We start from the raw sequence: 21085 nt of genomic DNA, 5'->3' as shown, positions 1-21085 counted from the left end.
AATCAAGTTTCATTAAAGCTGACAATCTTGGGATTGAAAACAAGGCCTCCATCTAACCTGGAATATCAACAGACCCACAATCCAACCATCAAAACAACCAAAAAGCAACAAAGGCTATTAAAATATACACAAGCACATAGATAACATGCTCACTGAATCACAGCTGCCCCCAATCACACATTTTGAAAGGCAGGTTGAAGTACTTGGCAACAATCTAACACACATTTGTCTGAAATCCCTTCATATTTAAGAAACAGAGCAAAAGCAGAGCCAAGAGTAGCAGGGAGAGGTATTCCCTACGGTTTAGGCTAGAAATCAGTCTAGGGAATTTTAAAGCTATGCATATGCTGTCAATTTTCAGGCCATGAGAAATGCAAGTGGGAATGGGAAATACCACTGGAGAGGTGGGAGCTTAGCGCTTTCGAAGCCTTCTGCATAAAGCACATCTGCAGGACCAGGGACCACACAGCCTTTCCAGAATGTTCTCAGCACCCGGGCACCAACCTGCTTAGGCCTTTCATTTGTTACACAACACAGCTAAGTGCCAACAGCCACATGGACCAAACAAGGGAGCAGAGCGGTGAAGGACTGCCACAGTGCCCCATACTCTCCAAACTGGAACAGATCTCCTGGCTTGGGCAGGATCATCTGTCAGAGGCTGGAGGCAAACATTAGGCATATACGCAAGCTGCACACACGTAAGGTCTCACGAGTTCATTATGGCTGGCTGACACAGTATTTCAACATCCAAGTAATCAGAGACTTTAAAATAGACTTTCATTCCATTGAAGTTTTCAATAAATGTTTTTTTATTGTTATTTATAACCTGTCCCAGGAAAAAATAATAAGTATAACATGAAAAGCCAACTGAGAGTGACCCTGTAGCGCCAGCAGTGAGGCAGCTTAATATCACTGGGATTTGCATCCTATCAAGCTATTCATGCTGAGGCTGGGACCCTGGTGCTAATTTCTAGTAAATTTCACGCTTGATGTCTCCCTGTTGTGGGTCATTGCCGGTTCGTCTAAATAAACTGCTTCCAAATGGCTCTTCCATCTAAATATTCAGCCAGTTTTTATAATTTAATTTTGCATTATGCTGAATAGCCTTCCGGCCAGATAGAGCTCATTGGAAAAAAAGCACCAGTACCATTTTGACATACTTTTATTTATTTATTTATATTTTTACTGCTTGAATTAGACCTCCTAGGCTGACTAGTAAAGAGTTTTTTCTGTTTTTGCCTTCCACTAATGTCAATTTTCAGCATAGCAAGAGCTGTCTCTAATCTTTTCCTACTCATTACACACAATTTTGGAGTCATTTTACCCACAGTGCAGTCGGCTCCTGGCTGTGTGTTGTGTGCACTGAGGGATGGCATAATTGTTTATTTTCCCTCCCTGCATAATCCCCAGCCAGTATTGAAACCAAAACTGCAAACATCTCCCCAAGGGATGTGGAATGACTCTTGGTTTAGGTCCCTTTACATGAGATAATATGTAGAAAACATCCTGACCTGTATGTAAATAGGAAAGGCCGGATGTTCCTCCCCCTCCTACTTCACACTGATCTCTGTCTTCCCCAAAGCTTATTTGTCTTAAGTGCTGTGTGAACTGGATGCAGCAGCATTAAATTCAGAAGACAGAGCTGGCCCTGGTCTGCATCAGGCCAATAACTGCTTTCTGACCAGAGGCAGGGGGTAGGGAGAAGTGAGGAATTAGGGGACAGATTTCTTGTCAGGGATGATGAAAAAGTTTGGATATATATGTGTGTGTATATATATATAATGGCTACACAACCTTGTGAATGTAGTTAATGTTGCTGAACTGTGCACTACAAATGATTAAAATGATAAATATTATGTATATTTTGCTACAATAAAAAAAAAAACCTCATTTCTGAGCTCTTCAAGTTTCTTATCACAATAAGAAAGGAAAACCCCAAAGGAGAGGAGAGGTAGGTGGATAATAGCTTTCTCAGGGACCTAGACATTCTGTTCTAGGGATATTCTTGTAGATCTGGTCAGTCCGAGGCTCTAAAATCAGCCAACTGTGCTACAGGAAGTCAGGCAGATTTGTGTTCCTCTCCCAACTCTGTCATTTTTTTTAGCTAGGGAAATTTACTTAACCTAAGTCTTAGTTTATGTAAAATGCAGATGACAATATAGCTTACCCCTTAGAGGTGCCTATTGTGATGATTATGTAAGATAATGCAGGTAAAATGGTTAGTGCAGTTTCTTTTGGTGGAAAGCACTGAATGAATTGTAATTGTTCCGATTGTTACAGGGCTGGCAGCCAATCTGGGCCTGAGCCAAAACATGTAACAGAATTGAAGCTTTTCCTACAAGCAGCAAACTTTTGAACTCTGAACTCCTAAGTAATGTCAAGAAGACTGAATTCTCAACCTCCTCCCTCTGCCCCCCAAGAAAGGTAACTAAGGAGTAATAGCAATGAATTCTTTCCTAATTCTTAATGAAATTCTTAATGTAAATCTTACAGGCAAGGAATCTGGGATCAAGTGAAATCTGAAGCTAAATGAACCTCTACATAATGAAAGGAGCTTCAGAGTCTCCCCCACCACAAGAAAAATCCTTCAATATAGTATAATCCTTTTTGAACACCATAGTACACTTTGTCTGATTCCTACTTAGTTTTGTTTTCTCTGATGTAGTGAGCATAGTTCCTTGCACATAAGAACTCAATAAAAATGTGTTAAGATTGACTTGTTTAATTAACCTATGCTTTCAGTATCTCATGGCATTTCCACTGATTTACTATCTTTGTCAAAAAATAATTCACCTTTATAGTCTAAATAAGTATACAAACATTAATTTGCATGTATAATCCAAGTCTTCCTTCCCCAAGAAAAGTGCAAAATTTGGTTATTCTCCAGCAAATATGGGCAAAAGGGAACTTTTCAGTGAAAGGAAGGAGGGAGGGAGGGATGGTAAGGAGGGAGGAAGGGAGAAAGATAGGTAGATCACCCTAGTCTCCTACATTTTGGCAGGGAGGCCTGGCCATACAGGGCTTTTGCTAGCTTGGTAAAGGAAAGTTGATGGCATAAGACTCTAATCCCTCTGGACACCTAGCTGATAATCTAGAAAAGGTAACTTCCCCAAATTTTTCCTCCCTCATAGCTAGAGAGTCTCTTGCCCCACGCTATCTCTGGGTGCCCTGCTCAGAGTTCTTTCTTTCACAATTCCTAAGTCCCTATCTCTGATCACTATATTTACTGCCAACAGGGCCATCTACTCCCTCCTCCCATTCCCCTAGCACATCCTACTGCTTCAGAACCCTGAGTTCTCCCCAGTGAGCTGATCAAGTTGACACTCATCAGCATATGCATCTCCTCCTGGTATGTAGTCCCTGACCTCAGTGTGGCCATGAGTCTCTGGCCACTGGACAGAGTACTTCACTACTGTTTAGAGGTAGAGTTGTGTTTCCTCTGGCACTCCTGAACTGTCCACAGCAGCTCTGCACACAAAGGATTCTCAGTAAATGGTGATAGTATACTCACTGCCTAATCATTAAGCAACTCCCATAGAACAGAGCAAAGCCTTTATAATAATGGTCTAATATGCTGGGGCCATAGGCCCAGGGGCTGTTATTAGATAATAGCAGAAAATATCACAAACTACCACAAAGAACAGCCTCTAGTACAGATCTTTTTTTTCTTTTGGTGTTGGCTGATTTCAGTACCTACCTTGGTCATTGTAAAGTATTAAAGAGTAATAAAGACTATGCTCAGAAAGAGGGGTCAGAGACTAGCACAATCATATTTCCCCAGCACCAACAGAAAAGTCCATTGTTACTTGCAAAAGCTAATTCCACAACAGCAGCCCTCCTTGACACTAGTAGATTATTCTGAAATTCTGTGTGGATTTATGAAACATACAGAATTTTCCCATTCAAGTTGTAACTCAGAAGATATCTCTGAGGGAACATAATCCCCAAAAGCCTAGGGTGTCCACTGGGCTGTCAGGACACCCAGAGGCTCTGCCCAGTATAAACCCTCCCTCCCACTGCTTCAGGGTTCCTGGGACTCAGCATGCCTCCCAGCCCAGAGCCCAGCCAATCACCTTTCATCCCACCAGAGAAGCCTCTCCAGTTGGCAAAGACCATGAGAGGCAGCCCTTCACGGTTGAAGTCCTTGATAGCCTGATAGGTCTTAAATGCAGAGTCCGGGAACCAAACCTGGCCAGCCTGCTGGATTATCTATTGGGAATAGTCAAAGAGTAGGACAGAATTAGCACAGTTTGAGAGGGAATCTCTCCGAGGCAAACAAGGTTCTACTGATTAAAACCTCTATCAAACCAAACAAAAAAGAACTGTTTATCAAGATCATCTTCAAAATAAAAAAGGATCCTTAATCTTTGACTTTGTTAAACACTCCTCTTTTAAGTCCTGATTACATCACTACTCTAGTCAAAAGGAGGAAATTTCCTGCTTCTAATGGAAGAACGCAGTCTCTAGAATCCTTGTTCTCAGCTTCCCAAAAGGCAAGCTGGGAATCACTCAACCACACTAGTCCTCAAAATAAGTCAATTATACAGTCTCAGAGTCCTCTCATCGCTGTGTTTAGTATGGCTTTTCCTGTTCTGTGGTTATCAACAGACACTTGGTGTGACACTATTAAATAATCTCCTTCCCAGTCTCTCCCACCCCTCATTTTCTAGATCTTGTCAGGATGTGAAAACATAATCTATTCTTCTAAAAAAGATGGACTGCAGTGTTCACATTTGGCATTAGGGTGGAATTCATTATTAATTCCAGTAATAGGTCATCCATGTGTGTGCTCAAAGAACCTGGAACCACAGGCCCTCAGCCACCTTTCTGTAAGACCATCTCCTCAACAGACTGTTTTCTAGCATCAACAAAACCACTGTGAAGGTCCATTTAATTTTTCAGGCAGAATTTAGCTTACAGTCCATTTAGAGGCATCTTAAAAGTGAGCAGATGACGGTCTGAAATCATTCAAGGATGCTGACTGCCATTCCCTCTAAAACTGGTGGTTTGCAATGCTTCTAATATGTCCACAGGCTCTACAGAAGGAAAACACTATTCCAAGCACAGGCACACAGGGTACTCGAGGTGACCTACCTTGGCTTCAGAATCCAGGTTTGCAGGATCAGCTGGGATACTTAGTTCCACTGTTCGCGTTTCTACAGCAACTACTCCCACAGGTATTCCTCCTAGCCTAGTAAAAAATGAGCCACATAAGAACCCAATGTATGCCAAAAGTCATTTATTTTCCCATCCCACATCAAAACACTGAGGGGAGAAAAGTGGGAACAAATACAGAAAGCAGGGGAAAATCTGATTCTTCTGCAGTAAAATGTGAAACTTTTATGGATTTAGTAAACATGGTAAATACAGTAGGAAACTACTCCCAGACTCATTCCTATTCCATACCACAGGATAAATTCAAACCGGTTGAACTAGGGGAGCCTTTTCATTCAGACTCAACAGCCTAGCATGTGCACACACCCCCATCTCTGTCCTTCCAAATCTCTTACTTCACTCTACAGCCTCTCTGATGGAGGGAAAAGATATGAAACGCAGTAAGAATCTGAGACTTTCAGTAACTGTTTTAATAAATGCTGGCGTTGCTGGAATAGAGGTGTGTTTTCTATGGAGCACTAATAATATGGTTCCAGATAAGATCTGAGGGCGCAGCAGGTCTTCCCATGTGGGCGTGTGGATGTGGAGCATACAGGTGTGTTATGGAGATGATGCAATGTGCCAAGAGTCTGGACATGGCTATGCAAACTTATAACATGCTCTTTCATTGGAAAAGAGCAAGGGGACAGGGATAACTTTGAGGAGTAATCTTGGTGAAATAGGTAATCTATATTGGACATATATATTTAATCTCCAAGTATGTTAATTTAAAAGACTGTTCAGGAACTCAAAGCCTTCACATCTATACTCCATGTACCTTCCCAACTTGATCCTCATAAAGATTTCCTAGTAAAAATCAGGAAGAAAGAGGAAGAGCCAGAGAGCCAGAGAGAGAGAGAGTGAGCCAGAGAGGGCCACAAGTACAGGGTGAGCCCTTATTCTGGAAAATGTGATTCAATCTTTACTTTCTAAGCCACATTCCTTGGGGTTGGGATGGAATGGTTATAGCGTCTCATTTTCCACAGCATTCCCTAACAAAACTTTTCCATGAAAGATGGTCTTTGGTTGTTACACTGGCTACTAGAAATGGATTCCTGTCATCACAAGAGGCTTGACAGGGGCCTGAGTGGGGACCACCCACCCCCTTGTCACTTGCCTGCACTGAATCAGAATCAAAAGCCCTCTAGACAACCAGACAACGAGCAGGAGGTACACAGGAGGGTTTAGAAATATTTCTGTTCACAATGATTAACAATCCAACTGGAAACTTGTAATTGCAAAAGCCACCCTAAATCGGTAACTTATAACTTATATATTAGGGCCCATGTGACCTAATAAAGAACATCTTTATCCGAGTATTACAGTTATTTATTGAACTTGAAAACAGCTCAGAACAACTTCTGTTTTCTATTATACTTCATATAAATTTTATCAGGCTAGCACATGAAGATGCTACATCTTGTTTTATAGTGTGTCCCTGGACAAGGTGCCATGGAATAATAAAAGACAATTTACAGCCAATAGCACACATATTCCAAACATACATACCAAAGATGAGTTTTGGCAGCACTTACAGTAACAATCCCAGAAGAATACATTTATATTTATTTCTTGAAATGCCATTGCTTTTGAAAGAAGCTAGCTCCATTTGTGTTTTATATACTTGTGAGCATGTGTATATGTTTGGAGTAAGAAGCCCAGAACTCATCAGATGGAAAGAAAGGAAGAAGTCAGAGTGAGTGTCACAATAAACAATGGCAGAGCTAACTAAAGCCAAGCTTGACTGATCTTGCCCACAGGACAATCCCTATTCTTCCAAACCTAAGTGTAAAGCATTATTCTCTTGTTTCCCATGGGTGGATATTAAAGACCTTAAAAAGGTTTGTTGTTCTGAGGCTTAAAACCTGTCATGTTTTTACAGACAGGAAAACTGAGGCAGAATAGATAAGAGACAAATTTCCAAAAAAGTTGGTCAGAGTGTGATAGGAGGACTCTCTGTAACAAACTGATGGGTCCTGGGTAGGAGGGCTCTCTCTCTAATGCATCCCCCACCTGTACCTTCCCAGTGGGAATTTTACTGGGCACAAAGACTGATTCTCACTGGAACCCAGAAGCCTCTGGTCAAGTAGAAGAGACCTGAGACACGAGAGGAAATGGGAGTGAGTCCCTTTGAGTTTCATTCTGAGCTGATCCCTGACCTGGCTCCTTATTCAGAGTCACAGTGGAAGATCCTGTCTGTGGGATTTGCCATCTGATGGCTCCTTGTCACCAGCAGCATGAGGTGTGCTGACCTGCTGTATTGAGAGAACCACAAAGCCTAGAATTATTTTCAAGGCTAGAATCTAAATCTCAACCCAATGTGGCATGTTTGAGAATCTTGAGCAGGTGCCACTTTTCACCAAGATAAGGAAAACTGATAGCCCCTGAGAAGAAGGTGAGCCCCAGATGTGGGTCCCTAGGGCAGCATGCCTCTGCAGTGCAGAACAAGATCAAGATCGGCCTTGGCAGGTGCTTGTTACAGAGAGTGCTACAGATTATTTCGTGCAGAGCTTGCTTTTGAGTGAGGTACTTCTCAGGGCGGGTATTAAAATTTAATAGAGACTTCAATTTCCCATTAGAAAAATATAGGTATCCCAGCAACCTATTCCAGCTTATTTTACTCATTCCTGTTTCAGGTAAACTTTTTTTTTGCAATTCAAATCTGATGATAAGCCAATATAGTACATTTGTTACTTAAATAATCTTGATGCCATGAAGGAACTTCTTTCAGGGTAGATTTTTTGGGTCACACAGAATGTACACCTATGCCTGAAAGAAAATGGTCTTTGGGGGAGAAGGGGGCCCGTGGTAGGCTGGTTATTGTAGTTGAGCTTTACAGCCTCCAAAGAGCTTTTTTTCAGCATTATAAAAAGGAAATGTGTCAAAACCAGACTTCAGATTAAACGCATCATTGGAGTGACACACTAAATGACTACTAGGAACCAGTGCTCCAGTTATGCTGCCTTGGGCATGGCTATAATCCAATATTCTTAGAAAGTTTAGACAAAGAGAGCATTACTGGTAAAAACCTACACAGCAATGGCCCTTCCTTTTTTATTTTCAGTGGGGAGGAAAAAGCGCTTCCAAAACAGAAGAGCTCTTACCTGGCTCTGCCAACAACCACGGTCTGTGCCCAGGGTTGCATGATTTCTGAGAAAGATCCATAGTCAAAAAATCCACTCAACCATTGACCTTTCTGGGCTACAGAAGGGAAAGAAGGAAAACAGAGAGAGAATAAAGACAGTCAATCCACTGAAAATGCACTGGGAGATTATTTGGGTGACTTTGTTGTTTTTAACCATATTATAATAGATGGAAGCACTAGACAGTTGAATGTTCATCTGCCTTCAGACATTACCTACTATTTCATTTCTAGTAGGCATAAAAAGAATCATTTATCAGCAAAAGCATCATTTATTGTTAAATGATGGGGTTCAGGTAGCAGAGAGAGTTTGCATGCTTTTAAAAAAATAACTTGGCTTTTTTCAAAACACCACAAACATTTGTCAAAAGGCAGTCAAGTCATTAAAGATGTTTTCAAATTGTCTATTTGTTTTAAAACTTAGTTTACAATTTTATTTAATTCCACTGATATTCTTTTGGTGGAAAGCTTAAGATAGCCGTATGATAAGTATTAATGATCAGATGAGGACTTAAATTTGGGGAAAAGAAAAGGGACTCTGGCTTCTCTCCTAGAAAAGCAACAAGAGACACCCACTTTAATTATAGCTGACAAACCATAATCTTCCTATAAGAAAGGGCCATGCCCATATATATACTGTGATAGACACTAGAAACATAATGTTAAGATGCATACACTTAATGTCATTAACCTCCCTTACACATGGAATTTCCTTTACTGGCAAGACACATAAGTTTCAACATCCTGGTTTTAAGAAAAAAACTTTTGTTCTACAGGTATCCATGTTTGACCAAGGCCCCATAAAAGCTTCTGCAAATAACTGTTTTCTAACTTGCCCTCTCAGCTCATGGTTTCTCAGTGATTCTTCTAATTTGAACATGGCCCTCCGCCCCCTAAAAACCCAAGTCCAAAACCAATTAAAAGTGGAGATCTGAGCAAGCTAACCTCTGCTGACTTAAACAGGATGGAGAGTGTTTTATCAAGACTAAATTTGTAATTACTGTGTTCTACATTCTTTGCCTCTATGGCCCCAGTGTAAAATGTGATCATCCATTTCAAAATTATCTCTCTATCGTGAGCCCAAAGCTGATAGTTTAGATTCTGGTCTCGTGTTGGGCGTCAGTTTGAAGAATATCACAGCACTATCTACTCTAATAAATGACTTTAACTTTTCACCTAGAAGATATCTGCTTTAACTTATCACAGGGAATCATCTGCTTTCTTTAACGCTTCCACTAAATTAAAATCTTGAAGTCACTCGATTTGGGAGCGAATGTTAGCTGCACATAGACAGCAGGATGAATTACTAGGGAGTCGATGAAAAAATATTATCCAAAAAACAGAAACTTAGTTTATCACAAATTTCATTTTATTCTGTGGATCTCATTAATAATGAATGGCAAGGATAATGCCCCCCTACAAACACACATCTGTTTACCCCATGAAAGAGGGCTCAAATTTTGATGAAGGTTCAAACCAAACTTCTAAGTGCATTAGGATATTGAAATGTCAACTTTACATGTGTGGACCATTTTGTAATTTCTACTTCAATAACAATGACTTGGAACTAAAGAACTCATTTCAAAATGGACATATTTTTTTCTTTAAAAACCTTCCTGCCTTACATGTTGGTTGGGAAAGGGAGTCATTAGTGGGCTATGGCTATTGTAGGTGGGCTTTACCCACCACCCACCCTGCCCCACAAAGAGCAGGTCATGTTCAGTTTAGATGCAGAACTCAGAAGTCAGCTAAGATGGCTCCCCATATTTCCCAGGAGAACACTCACTGACTCTTATTACTAGTTCTCCCAGAAAAGTCTGGATTTTAAGGCTAACAGGTATCTTCAGTTCATAGTTTTATTATAATCATAGTATAAAAAGGAGAGGTAAAAAGAAGATTACTATGGTGATTTTTCTGGCTCTGTAAGAAAAACTAGTTTTATTAAGATTAACAAGTCATTGAAGACAACAGGGAAAATTTTAAATTAAAAATCAACCTTCCTCTGGTGATTTTTCTATACTAACTATAATTAAACTACAGAATAAGCCTCAACTCCTAAGCAATCAATGGCTGTGTGATCTTGCACAAAGCACTTAACTTCTCTGGGCTTGTAAAGTGGTTATCTCTTTTTATCTCTGACAAGTAGTAAGCCTGGAAGTGCTATACAGTCCCACCTGGCTTAGAGTGGGTATCCATAAAGTTTTAAGTCTTCCTTACAAAGGCTTCTTTGTCTTTCAAAAAAATCACAAGGAGTCAAAAATAATGAATGATCTTTTAAATACAGACTTTTTTTGAAATAGCTGCAATAAACATTCAAAGAACAACAAATACTTTCTCAAACAACTTGAAAAAAAAAATAGATTTGAAATGAAGTGGGGAATTTGGGGTTTGACAAAAGAACCTCTTGATAAGTAAGGTTAGTTAAAACAGCCAAATGGACTGACAAATGAGAATGAACATTTGCCTTAGATGGAGTCACTTTTTATCGTTTTCATATTTCTTCTTTAAAGTTAGGTAAAATCAGCCCCCAGACAAGAGAGATATATTATACTAGGTCAACATGGAGGGAGGGCTTATTCATACTCTATGTATTTATAAAAGGAAAAGCTTCATGATTAAATGATCTTATAGAGTACTCTTACATTAATAACTAAACCAAGTACCAATACTATCACCCATGTTCTAAGAAAAGAAGGGTGTATGCAGAAAACTGAAGGAACAAAACAGCAGCAGACTCACAGACTCTAAGAAGGGACTAGTGGTCACCTAAAGGGAGGGGGAGGGGGAGGGGAGGGGTGGGAAAGGGAGGGTGGGGCGAGAGGGAGAAGGGGATTGAGGGGTATTATGATTGGCACACATTGTGTGTGGGGGGATTATGGGGAAGACTGTAACACAGAGAAGACAAGTAGTGACTCTGTGGCATCTTACTATGCTGATGCACAGTGACTGCAATGGGGTGTGGGGGGACTTGATAATATGGGTGAATGTAGTAACCACAATGTTTTTCATGTGAAACCTTAAAAAAAAAGAAGGGTGCATGCAAGGTGGCCACTCAGCATTAGTTTGCTTAGAAGAGTGTAGTCACACTACATTGGAGTGTCTCAAAGACCTTTTCTAAAACTGATCTGGTTAATCTCTGTGTAGAGAGACTAGATTGACAGTTCTGGTCTTAAAAACCTATGACTTTATGGTGGATATTTATTTAACTGTTTTGAAGACTTTGAATCCATTAATAAGTACTTTAATGACAGAATGAATGGAAGAAATGTATTCGTGACTACACTGCTTGTGATTCAATGGCTGATTTGTAAATCCCTTTTTTTTTTCTTGAAGGATCTTTCACCTTTTTCTCCAGAGAGCTATTCTAAAGATTTTCTCATTTCCAGGTACTTGAGTAGTTTGGTTTTGTCTGTTACACAATGCTGTGCAGGAATTGGTCAGTGAGTGAAAGAAGACTGAAAGCTTGAGGGCCAGGGCACCACAGGACCTTCAAACATACACATACTTGGGTGAGGACGGCCTGCAAGCATCCACCGTGGATCATATGGGGCCTTCGTGGGCACAAACTCGATGACTCTGTCTATAGGATCCTTGGAGTTCAGGAGAGGGACCGAACTGTGCACACTCTGAAAGAGGGTGGGTGGGAGGGAGCACAGCTGTCAGTGAACAGTTCCTATCCCTGCAGTCAGCAACAACCATTACAAAGAGCAGGGCCCATACAACCAATGGAATCACAGTCATTAGTCCCAATCATCAGCTAGAAGCATCCCAACTGCGTGCCAAGCTCTGAGGAGCATGCACGGGTCTCAGGTCTCATGCAAGAGCCTGGCACAAAGTGGTGCACTCTGACTCTGATTTCAGTGTGCCCGAGCTTTATGGGATGCTTCCCAGAGAGATGGATGGGTATTACAAAGGAGAAAACCCACAGTGAGGATGAAGCCTTAACATGCTAGGATCTGAGCCTAGATAGGCCACGAAGGCTCCATGGCTGAAAACATGAGAAAGGGGTCTAATCAATGAAGTCCACAGGCATTTTAAAGGTAGAAGACAAGCTGGTGCTTTAAGAAAAGGAGAAATCAACAGCTTTCAGAGGAACAGTTCATTAAAAAAAAATCTACCATAAAGAGGAGACCTCAAATGCACAGTGAGCTGTGGTGGGAAGGGCTCACCTTAGGCATGTAAGACAGCCAGTGCAGGACAGAGAAAACCCCTTCGAAGTCATCACAGACAGTGCTGTGGGTCACTCCATTGTTGTGCATGATCTGGATGCCCCCGAGCTGGTTATTAGAGGTGTATACTTCCCGCCCGAGGACCTAGAGACAGAAGCAAGAGAAAAGACATTCATATTTAACAGAAATAAAGGCAAAGTCTGTTTTGTAATTCTCACTAAAATGGTTCCTTTTTTCCTTCCAGCCTCTGTGGGTTGTTCTGAGGGACCACCTGGACCTTCATCCTAAGAAGAAAATTTAGAAAACTAAAAAGGCTCTAAACAATCCCATAGACTGTTGCAATTTAAAAACCAGCCAGCCTCTCTCTCTCTCTCTCATTCTACTAGCTGCCACAGATATGCAGGACGTAGTGAGCTGGACCCGCAGTGGGTGAGGCTGGGGCCCTGAGACACAGGCTGCCTCATCACCTGCAGGCTTGGCGGAGCTGCTGCCCTACTCACAGAAGAAGTGACATGCCTGTCTTTTGACAATCTTTAGTGCTAAGTCTTACAGAACTGCTGTGAGGTCTGAGTCCTTTGTTTTTTAATGATTTTTTTCCCCCTTACATTTGATTTTTAAAGCTGGCCTCCACACACAAGCCCTAAGGGCTGGCAAAATCATGAAGCAGCTCATGACACATACACGAATGCTTGAGTCTAAAGTCCTCTTTGTGTGCTGGGTGCAGAGCAGTGATTTATATCCAAGCTTGCCTCTCCTCTGTCCTTCGGTCCCAAGGTTCCAGGGAATTCAGGGGCTTGGGCCCCAGTGCATCCCTGGAGAAGTTTAACCCTTGCAAGGTTGAAGGGCACTGCAACTGGAAACCAGAGTTTCCTTTAAAGAAGAAAAAAGGAAGAAGAAATATTCTTGGACTTGGAAATTGTAGGGTTTCTTTTTCCCTTGAACACTGGTTAATAATTTTGTTCAGGGAGGGAGGTTTCCTGACCCAGCAGATGGACGTTGGGCAGCCTGATCACTGACCATTACAAACTGCTGAGTGTGTAGTAATTGCCAGTCAGCTACGGTGGCCCTGGGGAGCTCTGAACAGTTATAGACCACTTCCTGTATTTTACCTTTCCCTTTCCCTCTTCCCTCCTCCTTTAGAAAATTACTATAACACAAAATTTCTTCCTTACTAACTTTTATGTATTTCCAGTCTTTGGGGAGAACCTAAGAAATGAAAGACCAGCAAATTCTACCTGTATCTTCCCATTTCACCCCTTCTTGTTAGCAGCTTTGAGAACCCCCCTGTCTGCTGGGTCAGCCCCTGCATCAGGGCCCTCCAAAGAGTGAGGGAGCTGGTGACTAAAGTGATCACCTCAGTATGACCCAGCAGCCTCGGTCCTACTTAATGTCAGCTAGGAAGGGCAGAAGACTATTCTGAAAGGAATATGGAAAGCAGAACTGCGTTCAGATTACTGCTATCCTTGACAAGGAAGGGCAGAGGACAAGCCTTTGCAGGCAGTCCTGAGCTGAACAACACGGCAGCCCTTTGAAGAAGCGTAGGAGCAGGGGAGACCACGTCTGACCACTGGGTTCCCATCCTCCTCTCAGTCTGTCTTTAATCTCAGCCCAAGCACTGCGGCTCTTTTCTCATTCTCCTGCTGTCTCTCTCCATTTGCCCTCTCTCTGACTGATACACTGATCTCTCGGTCACTCAGCTTTCTGCTCCACCGAGTCCATATTACTAATAACACCTCCGCCACGGCCAGTTTACCTCATGAAGGCAGGAGCACATCATTACAAAATAAACTCATAACTTTGACATTCTAGCAAATACACGCTGTTTGTTATTTTGATGGCTTTAGTCTTTCTAACAGGCAGAGGGCATTACATATCTGTTTCATTTATATCTTCAAATGTGTGCACACATGCACACTCACACATGCATCAGGAAACAAAACAGAACAAAAAACCAACCCAAAACCAATATGCAAAGCAGTCAGTTGATGGGGGACCCTTGTGGAAGCAGAAACCCTGTCACTCAGGGAGGCCATGCTCTGCTCTGGCTCTGGTTTTATGGATGTCATAAACCCGATGGCCCACAACTGGTCCTTCTGGGACAGACTGCCTCTCTGCCAGAAATCATTCAGTGTGATCAGCAACATTTTTAATTATTAAAATAAAATTGGTAAGGGGGAAAAGAAATAAAAAGGAGACACTGCATTGACCCTGAATATGTGATATTCATGATCTAGGTCACGAGCCAAGAACTCCCAACTTCCTAGAGGAGAGAGCTGAGGCCATTTTCTACTCAGAAAAATGATTTTCTTTCCTTTGAAACATTGTCTCTAGTGCTTGATAATGCCCAACCACTAAGAATCTTACATCTCTCCAAAATTAGTAAAGGACCGATGAAGACCCACCTTGGAAAAAGTGACCAAAGCAGGCAAGACGTGCACAGCTGTTCAAACACACCTTCCTCAGAAGGCTTTGTCCCCTCGTTTCAAAGAGGAAGAAAGCATGTAGAACCAGGCTACTGCAAGAGACTCTGCCACTTGCCCACCCACTCCATATTCTTATAAACTAATGGGAGACAAACTTGGGAGGAGCAAGAATTTAGTAAGTTAGCACATCTTCCCTTTACATGTGGAAACTTCAGGTTCTAATGCTTAGGAATTATTCTGAAAAGGAGCATTATCTCTGTATTTCTTCTCTTCTGGACTAAGAAATGTTTGTCAGGTGAGAAGATTCATTTACTTTGGGAATCAAAGAGCATAATTATAGGATAGACTATCAGAGCACCCACACAGCTCTCTGACTGGCCTTATCTCAAGGCATAGGAGGTGGGGTGAGGAAGAACACAGAAATGAAACCTGCTTCACTAACCACAAACCAAATGCTAACAATCATAGCTACTAGCAAACGGTGAAGAGAAAGCAGTACCCTCCAGTTCATCTTCAATGACTGTATGTTTGGAGCATGCACCAGTAGAATGAGGGCTCACACAATAGCTCCTGATTTATAGGGGTCGTTGCTGACTCAAGTGTTTTTAATGATTTTAGAATACTTCACAACAAAAGCTCCAACCAAAGAGGCAGAATTGGACTAGGACAAAATCCACTCTGCCTAACGCTGATATGATCATGCTGGAACTGTTACACAAACCCTGATCAGCATATAGGAAGGCAAAGGAAAAAGCCTACCCACCTTTTACAGAAAAATGTGGGATAAACAACCCTCACCAACATAATATTTTCATGAAGTAGGTGAGCTTCATTCATTAGTTGTTTCAACTCTGGCATATGCATTTCTTACGTGAGTCAAATTGCTTGCCATGTTCCATTTCCCAAATTATTCCTCTCACATTTTCTTGTGCATGATACTAACTTTTAATTTATCTGCCCAACAAGCATCAATAACCATTTAACACAGGAGTCATTCAAACAAAGGTGACTCTCCTGGGGCTCCTCTTTGCTGTGCCCCAGGTCTAAGTGAAGAAGTAGTCCCATTAAATATTAGGAACAGGCACTGTCCTGGGGCCCCTTGCTGAAGAGTGCCAACACCAACAGAAGTGAATATGGCCTGAGTTTGAGAAGGAAGAGGATCCCCATCCATTCTCGATATAAACGTAAGCCTCATCCAGCACTTCATTTACTGCAGCTGGCAGACCTGAGAATTAAGCGCACTGCATAAAAGCCAGTGATTAGCAGAGACACAATTGTTAAAGCCTCCCCACAAAGATGCTACGCAGCCATTAGAAATGTTGAGATACATAAGAAGTACAAATGAATGCAGTCATACATACATGCTAAGGCCTTGGCTGCTCTGCTGCTTATCTAGAGACACTGCAGACAGCTCAGGTTTACCATAGCTGACAGGCAATGAAAACAGTCTAATATACCACCTGCTCTCCCTTAAATCCCTTTTTAGAGATCAAGATAAACACGTTCTTCCTTTCCCCAGTGCTCCAGACATTTGACTGAAGTGGCAGAAGCATTGTGAAGTTTTGTGCAAATGAAATCACTATGTAATACTGAATGAGTGTAGTATTTACTTGTCAGGATATTTGTCAGCACAGGCATTGCGATTTCCAAGTTTCATACATGCAACCTAGCTCAATTTTTTAAAAATTGTTTTTGTCCTGTATATACATTATGTTGGGCACCCTTAGACTCATAAACAAATATTTGCAATTATGTGCTGAAGATGTGAAAAATAATGGTGCATATCGATAGAATAGAAAATGAAATCTACTGCTGCTTTATCCAGTCTTTCCTCCTTTAAACAATCCTTGGTGGGTCAGGGCAACCCTCTATTTCATGAAGCAGGTAGTACAAAATTCCTCCGGAGTCTAAGAATTAGGCTACACAAGCTGAATTCTTGCCAATCCTTCTTATTAGGATATTTCCATTCTCAAGAGGATTGGAGGAGTAGGGGAGGGCTGGGGAGCTTGTAAATTTCCTGAGTAAACAGCATCACTGGACTTCATCCACGATTCTAGATATTAAAGTCACTCTGGGATCTGTCAGGTGATTGACAAAGGTTTGGGTAAGGCAGAAACAGCAGATATGAGAAAGAGTTAAATTGGAACAGGGAAAAAGTGGTAAAATAGGGACAGAAGAGAAGAGGAAGGATAAGAGAGAGGAAAAGGGAGGGGGTGAGAAAAGAGGAAGAAAAAGAAAAAAATGCAGGATCTCATCTACTCATGTTGCTAACATCCTCCTTCCTGACCTGAGACGACTACATTTTTAAAACCTGACAAGTAATTCAATCTCCAATTAACAATTTTAAGTGGTGCAGCACATATTACTGTGTAAATGTTTCTCCAGGAATATATCCAAGGGTGAATGGAATTAAACCTCTAGGGAGACAGGACTAGTGCATCTGAGACCAAAAATACTGGGGTTCCAAAATACAGTCTCAGGGTTACAGACTTCCCCACCCCCTTTCATTGCCACTATTGTCACTGGCAAATGGAAGTGCTGGTTGGCAGCTGGTAGACTAGGGGTAGGGGGAGAGAAAGGGTGCATGACATGCTGCTGGCTCAGGATGGGAAAGCCTCTGACCTCAACCACAGTTCGAATTAAGAACATCCAATGTGAGACCAAAATTTTGCAAGCAGCACAATTAGGAAGTGATCAGGTTTGCTGATGGATGAACTGGAGTAGAGAGACTGTGCCTACCAGTGGTAGAAAAAATATTCACCCAAAAAAGAGACTGAGACACAGGCCACAGATAACTGGAATACCTCTGTTGACTGAAGTGAAGGGCGAACAGAGGAATGAGTTGGATGGCAGAAGGATGATAAGGATTTGAAGGTAGACTGGGTGAGGAAAAGAGGCTCATTTTTAATGTGATGGAGCTTGAGAAGAGCCATGTGACAGTACACCTGTCAAATGTCTGAGAAAAGGCACAGGCTTCCAGGATGCAGACTGCCAGAAGTCACTTATCTCAGGGATCCATCGGCTCCTTATTTAGCTACAGACTCGAGTGTACTGATAATCAATTACTTCTAACTACAGACATTTGTTTTAAAGTCTGGTTTATTAGTATATAATTTACTTACAGTAAAATTCCATTTTTAGATGTACAATTCTATGAATTTTGACAAACATGTATAGCTGTTTAACCACTACCACAATGACCCCATAAAGTTCCCTCATCTCCTTTGTAATCATATTACAAAATCCCTTTGCCCACCCCTACCACTGATCCACTTTGTCTCCAAGGTTTTGCCTTTTCTAAAATGTTACATAGATGGAATCAGTCAGTAGTAACCTTCTGAGTCTAGCTTCTTTTAGTCAGCACAGTGCAGCTGAGGGTCATTCATGCTACAGGAGCTGGTAGTTCCTTCTTACTGCAGAGTAGCATTCCATTTTATGGAAATACCACTATTTGACCCAGTAATTCCACTCCTAGGAATTTACTATAAGAAAACAAGATCCCTGATTCAAAAAAGACATATGCACCCCTATGTTTATCGCAGCACTATTTACAATAGCCAAGATATGGAAGCAACTTAAGTGTCCATCAATAGATGAATGGATGAAGAAGACATGGTACATATACACGATGGAATATTACTCAGCCATAAGAAGAAAACAAATCCTACCATTTGCAACATCATGGATAGAGCTACAGGGTATTATGCTCAGTGAAATAAGCCAGGCAGAGAAAGGCAAGTACCAAATGATTTCACTCATTCGTGGAGTATAAAAACAAAGCAAAACTGAAGGAACAAAACAGCAGCAGATTCACAGACTCCAAGAAGGTACTAGCGGTTACCAAAGGGAACAGGTAAGGGAGGGAGAAGGGGATTCAGGGGCACTATAATTGCAATCACTATATAGGTAGGTTACAGGGAAGGCAGTACAGCATGGAGAAGACAATAGCTCTACAGCATCTTACTATGCTGATAGACAGTGACTGCAGTGGGATGGTGGTGGGAGACTTGATAATATTGGTGCATATTGAAATCACAATGTTGTTCATGTGAAACCTTCATAAGATTGTACAACAATGATACTTTAATTGGAGAAAAGAAAGAAATATCACAACTTGTTCATCTGTTTGCCTTTTGGTAGTCATTTGGATGGTTTTCAGTTTGGGATCATTATGAATAAAGCTGTTATAGACATTCATGTACAGGTTTTTGTGTGAATATATATTTTCATTTCTCTTGGGTAAATATGTAGGAGTAGGATTGCTAGGCTAAGAGTATAACTAATTTTGTTTTTTAAAACAGCCAAACTTTTTCTAGTGGCTGTATCATTTTGCATTCTCACCAATGTGTATGAGAGTTTCAGCTGTTCTGCATCCTCACCAACATTTAGTACTGTCAGTTAAAAATGCTTTTTAAATTTTAGTGGTCTCTAATTGTGGTTTGAATTTGCACTTCCCTAATCACTAAATGATAAGTATCTTTTCATGTACTTACCACCCTTACATCTTCTTTGGTAAAATGTCTGTTCAAATTTCTTACCAATTTTTAACTGTTTTCTTATTACTGAGTTGTGAGAATTCTTTGTATATTCTGAATTCTAATCTTTTATCAGTGATATTTTCTAAAGATGGAAAATTTTTTAAATCCCTGTTTTTCAGTCACCTCCCAGTGGTTTTTCTGAATAGGAAAGGAGACGTGAGGTTGGTATTAAAGGCAGAGGGCTGTGTGACTGCCTGTGCTCACCAGTGGCTAGACAAAGTGTTCAGTGCTTGCTGGGGCCTGTCATCTTTGGAGTAGCAACGACTGTTGATCTCTGTGGCCTTTTTGTGTTTTCTTATTTACATCTGGTGGGCAGCAATTTTTTCCCCTCAGAACACATGAAAAGCCTGTTACTGTCTTTTAGCCTAAATGTTAAGCTCCATGAAAGCAGGAATCATCTTTGCCTACCCACAGCATAAGAACAGAACTTTACACATAACATGCACACAATAAATGTATGTGAACTGCCATAATTCTTAGTCCTCCATAAAAACTCAGCTTCGATTTATGTTTTCAGCAAGTTGAACTACTATCAGCAAAAGAAATCTTTCATGTTAGTGTTATATTGTGTAGCAGCTTTCTTAAGCAGAATGAGCGGTTCTATTTTCCTACCCTTTTAGTTTTCCCCAGTGCAGACACTGGATTTTTCTTTCAAAATTCTTTACCTGGCCTAGAATTAAACTGGTGACTCTATATAATATAAAGTCATAATACATTAGGGTTGCTCTACTGATCTGCATAAACCTGCTTTATCTGTTGATAAAAGGCATATTTTGTCAATAGTCAGATAGAAAATGAAGATACTCAAAACTTGATTACATGTTCCCAAGGTCTTGACTTCTCATATTTGCATCTGATGCTGCTGGTTAAATCTGGGTGGGTTCTTTTCCTTAATAACACTGATTTCTCAATTTAAAATAGTGTATGCTATTTTAAGGGGCTTAAATTCCAGACTGAGACATTATTAAAATTAGGATTCACTTGAGAATTGACCAGAAAAACTTGAAGCCTGGCATGGTAATACGTAGTCCAATTTAAACGGCTTTTTAAGCTTCTCCTTTCATAATTCAACATTCATCATTGTGCACATTAGTTGATTAGACTGTATGAAGATGGCTATTCTGAATGAGAGGAGACATGGCTAAATTTGGATCCATGCATGGGGGACATTCCCTAGAATGACGAACAGCCAGGAGTTGGGTTTCTAAACAGTCTCATTCCCATGTCTTTATCATATTCACACAGCAGTCTGTGCAAGCCAGGGCCCAGGTCTCTCTTCCTCCTAGAAAAGACTAGAGCCCTTGCATTTCTAATCTACCAACGTGTGCAGTTCTTGCACTTTTAATTTATGAGTGTTTGGGGGGGGAACTCTCTGACTTGGGAACATATTGGCTCGGTCTAATGCTTGGAGATTATTAAACTCGGAGCTATGCTCCACTATCAAGTCTACAGATCTTTTATTTAGAAGATATGGTGCTCTAAATGCACAAAGAGCTCCCTGTCACCTTCACATTAAAGCCCCTAGTGCCTGGTAAATGGAATTATATAGCTGTCATCTCCTTTCCCCAAAGTTTTAAGAGTACAATGGGCTCATTTTTTCACACTCCATCCCAGCTTCAGAACTAAGAGACCTACTTTGTATTGATTTAAGGTCTCAGA

At 41.1% G+C, this 21085-nt stretch overlaps 1 protein-coding gene across 14 annotated transcripts in view; it reads right to left on the bottom strand.

Annotated features, from left to right (window-relative positions):
• Nucleotides 1–21085, bottom strand: part of ACACA (acetyl-CoA carboxylase alpha) — a 313862-nt gene that overhangs the window by 27264 nt on the left and 265513 nt on the right. For all 14 annotated transcript variants that reach the window (XM_073235270.1, XM_073235269.1, XM_073235274.1 and 11 more), the window contains 5 exons: nt 12466–12609; nt 11802–11922; nt 8259–8355; nt 5095–5191; nt 4074–4209 (listed from right to left, as the gene is read on the bottom strand). In XM_073235270.1, the coding sequence (XP_073091371.1) occupies nt 4074–4209; nt 5095–5191; nt 8259–8355; nt 11802–11922; nt 12466–12609 (595 nt within the window). The remainder of the gene's footprint in view (nt 1–4073; nt 4210–5094; nt 5192–8258; nt 8356–11801; nt 11923–12465; nt 12610–21085) is intronic.

This window comes from Manis javanica, chromosome 4, assembly GCF_040802235.1.
Source record: "Manis javanica isolate MJ-LG chromosome 4, MJ_LKY, whole genome shotgun sequence".
NCBI classification, from domain to species: Eukaryota; Metazoa; Chordata; class Mammalia; order Pholidota; family Manidae; genus Manis; species Manis javanica.
Note: the sequence above shows the minus strand (reverse complement) of the source record. Positions and strands in the feature narration are given on the sequence as shown.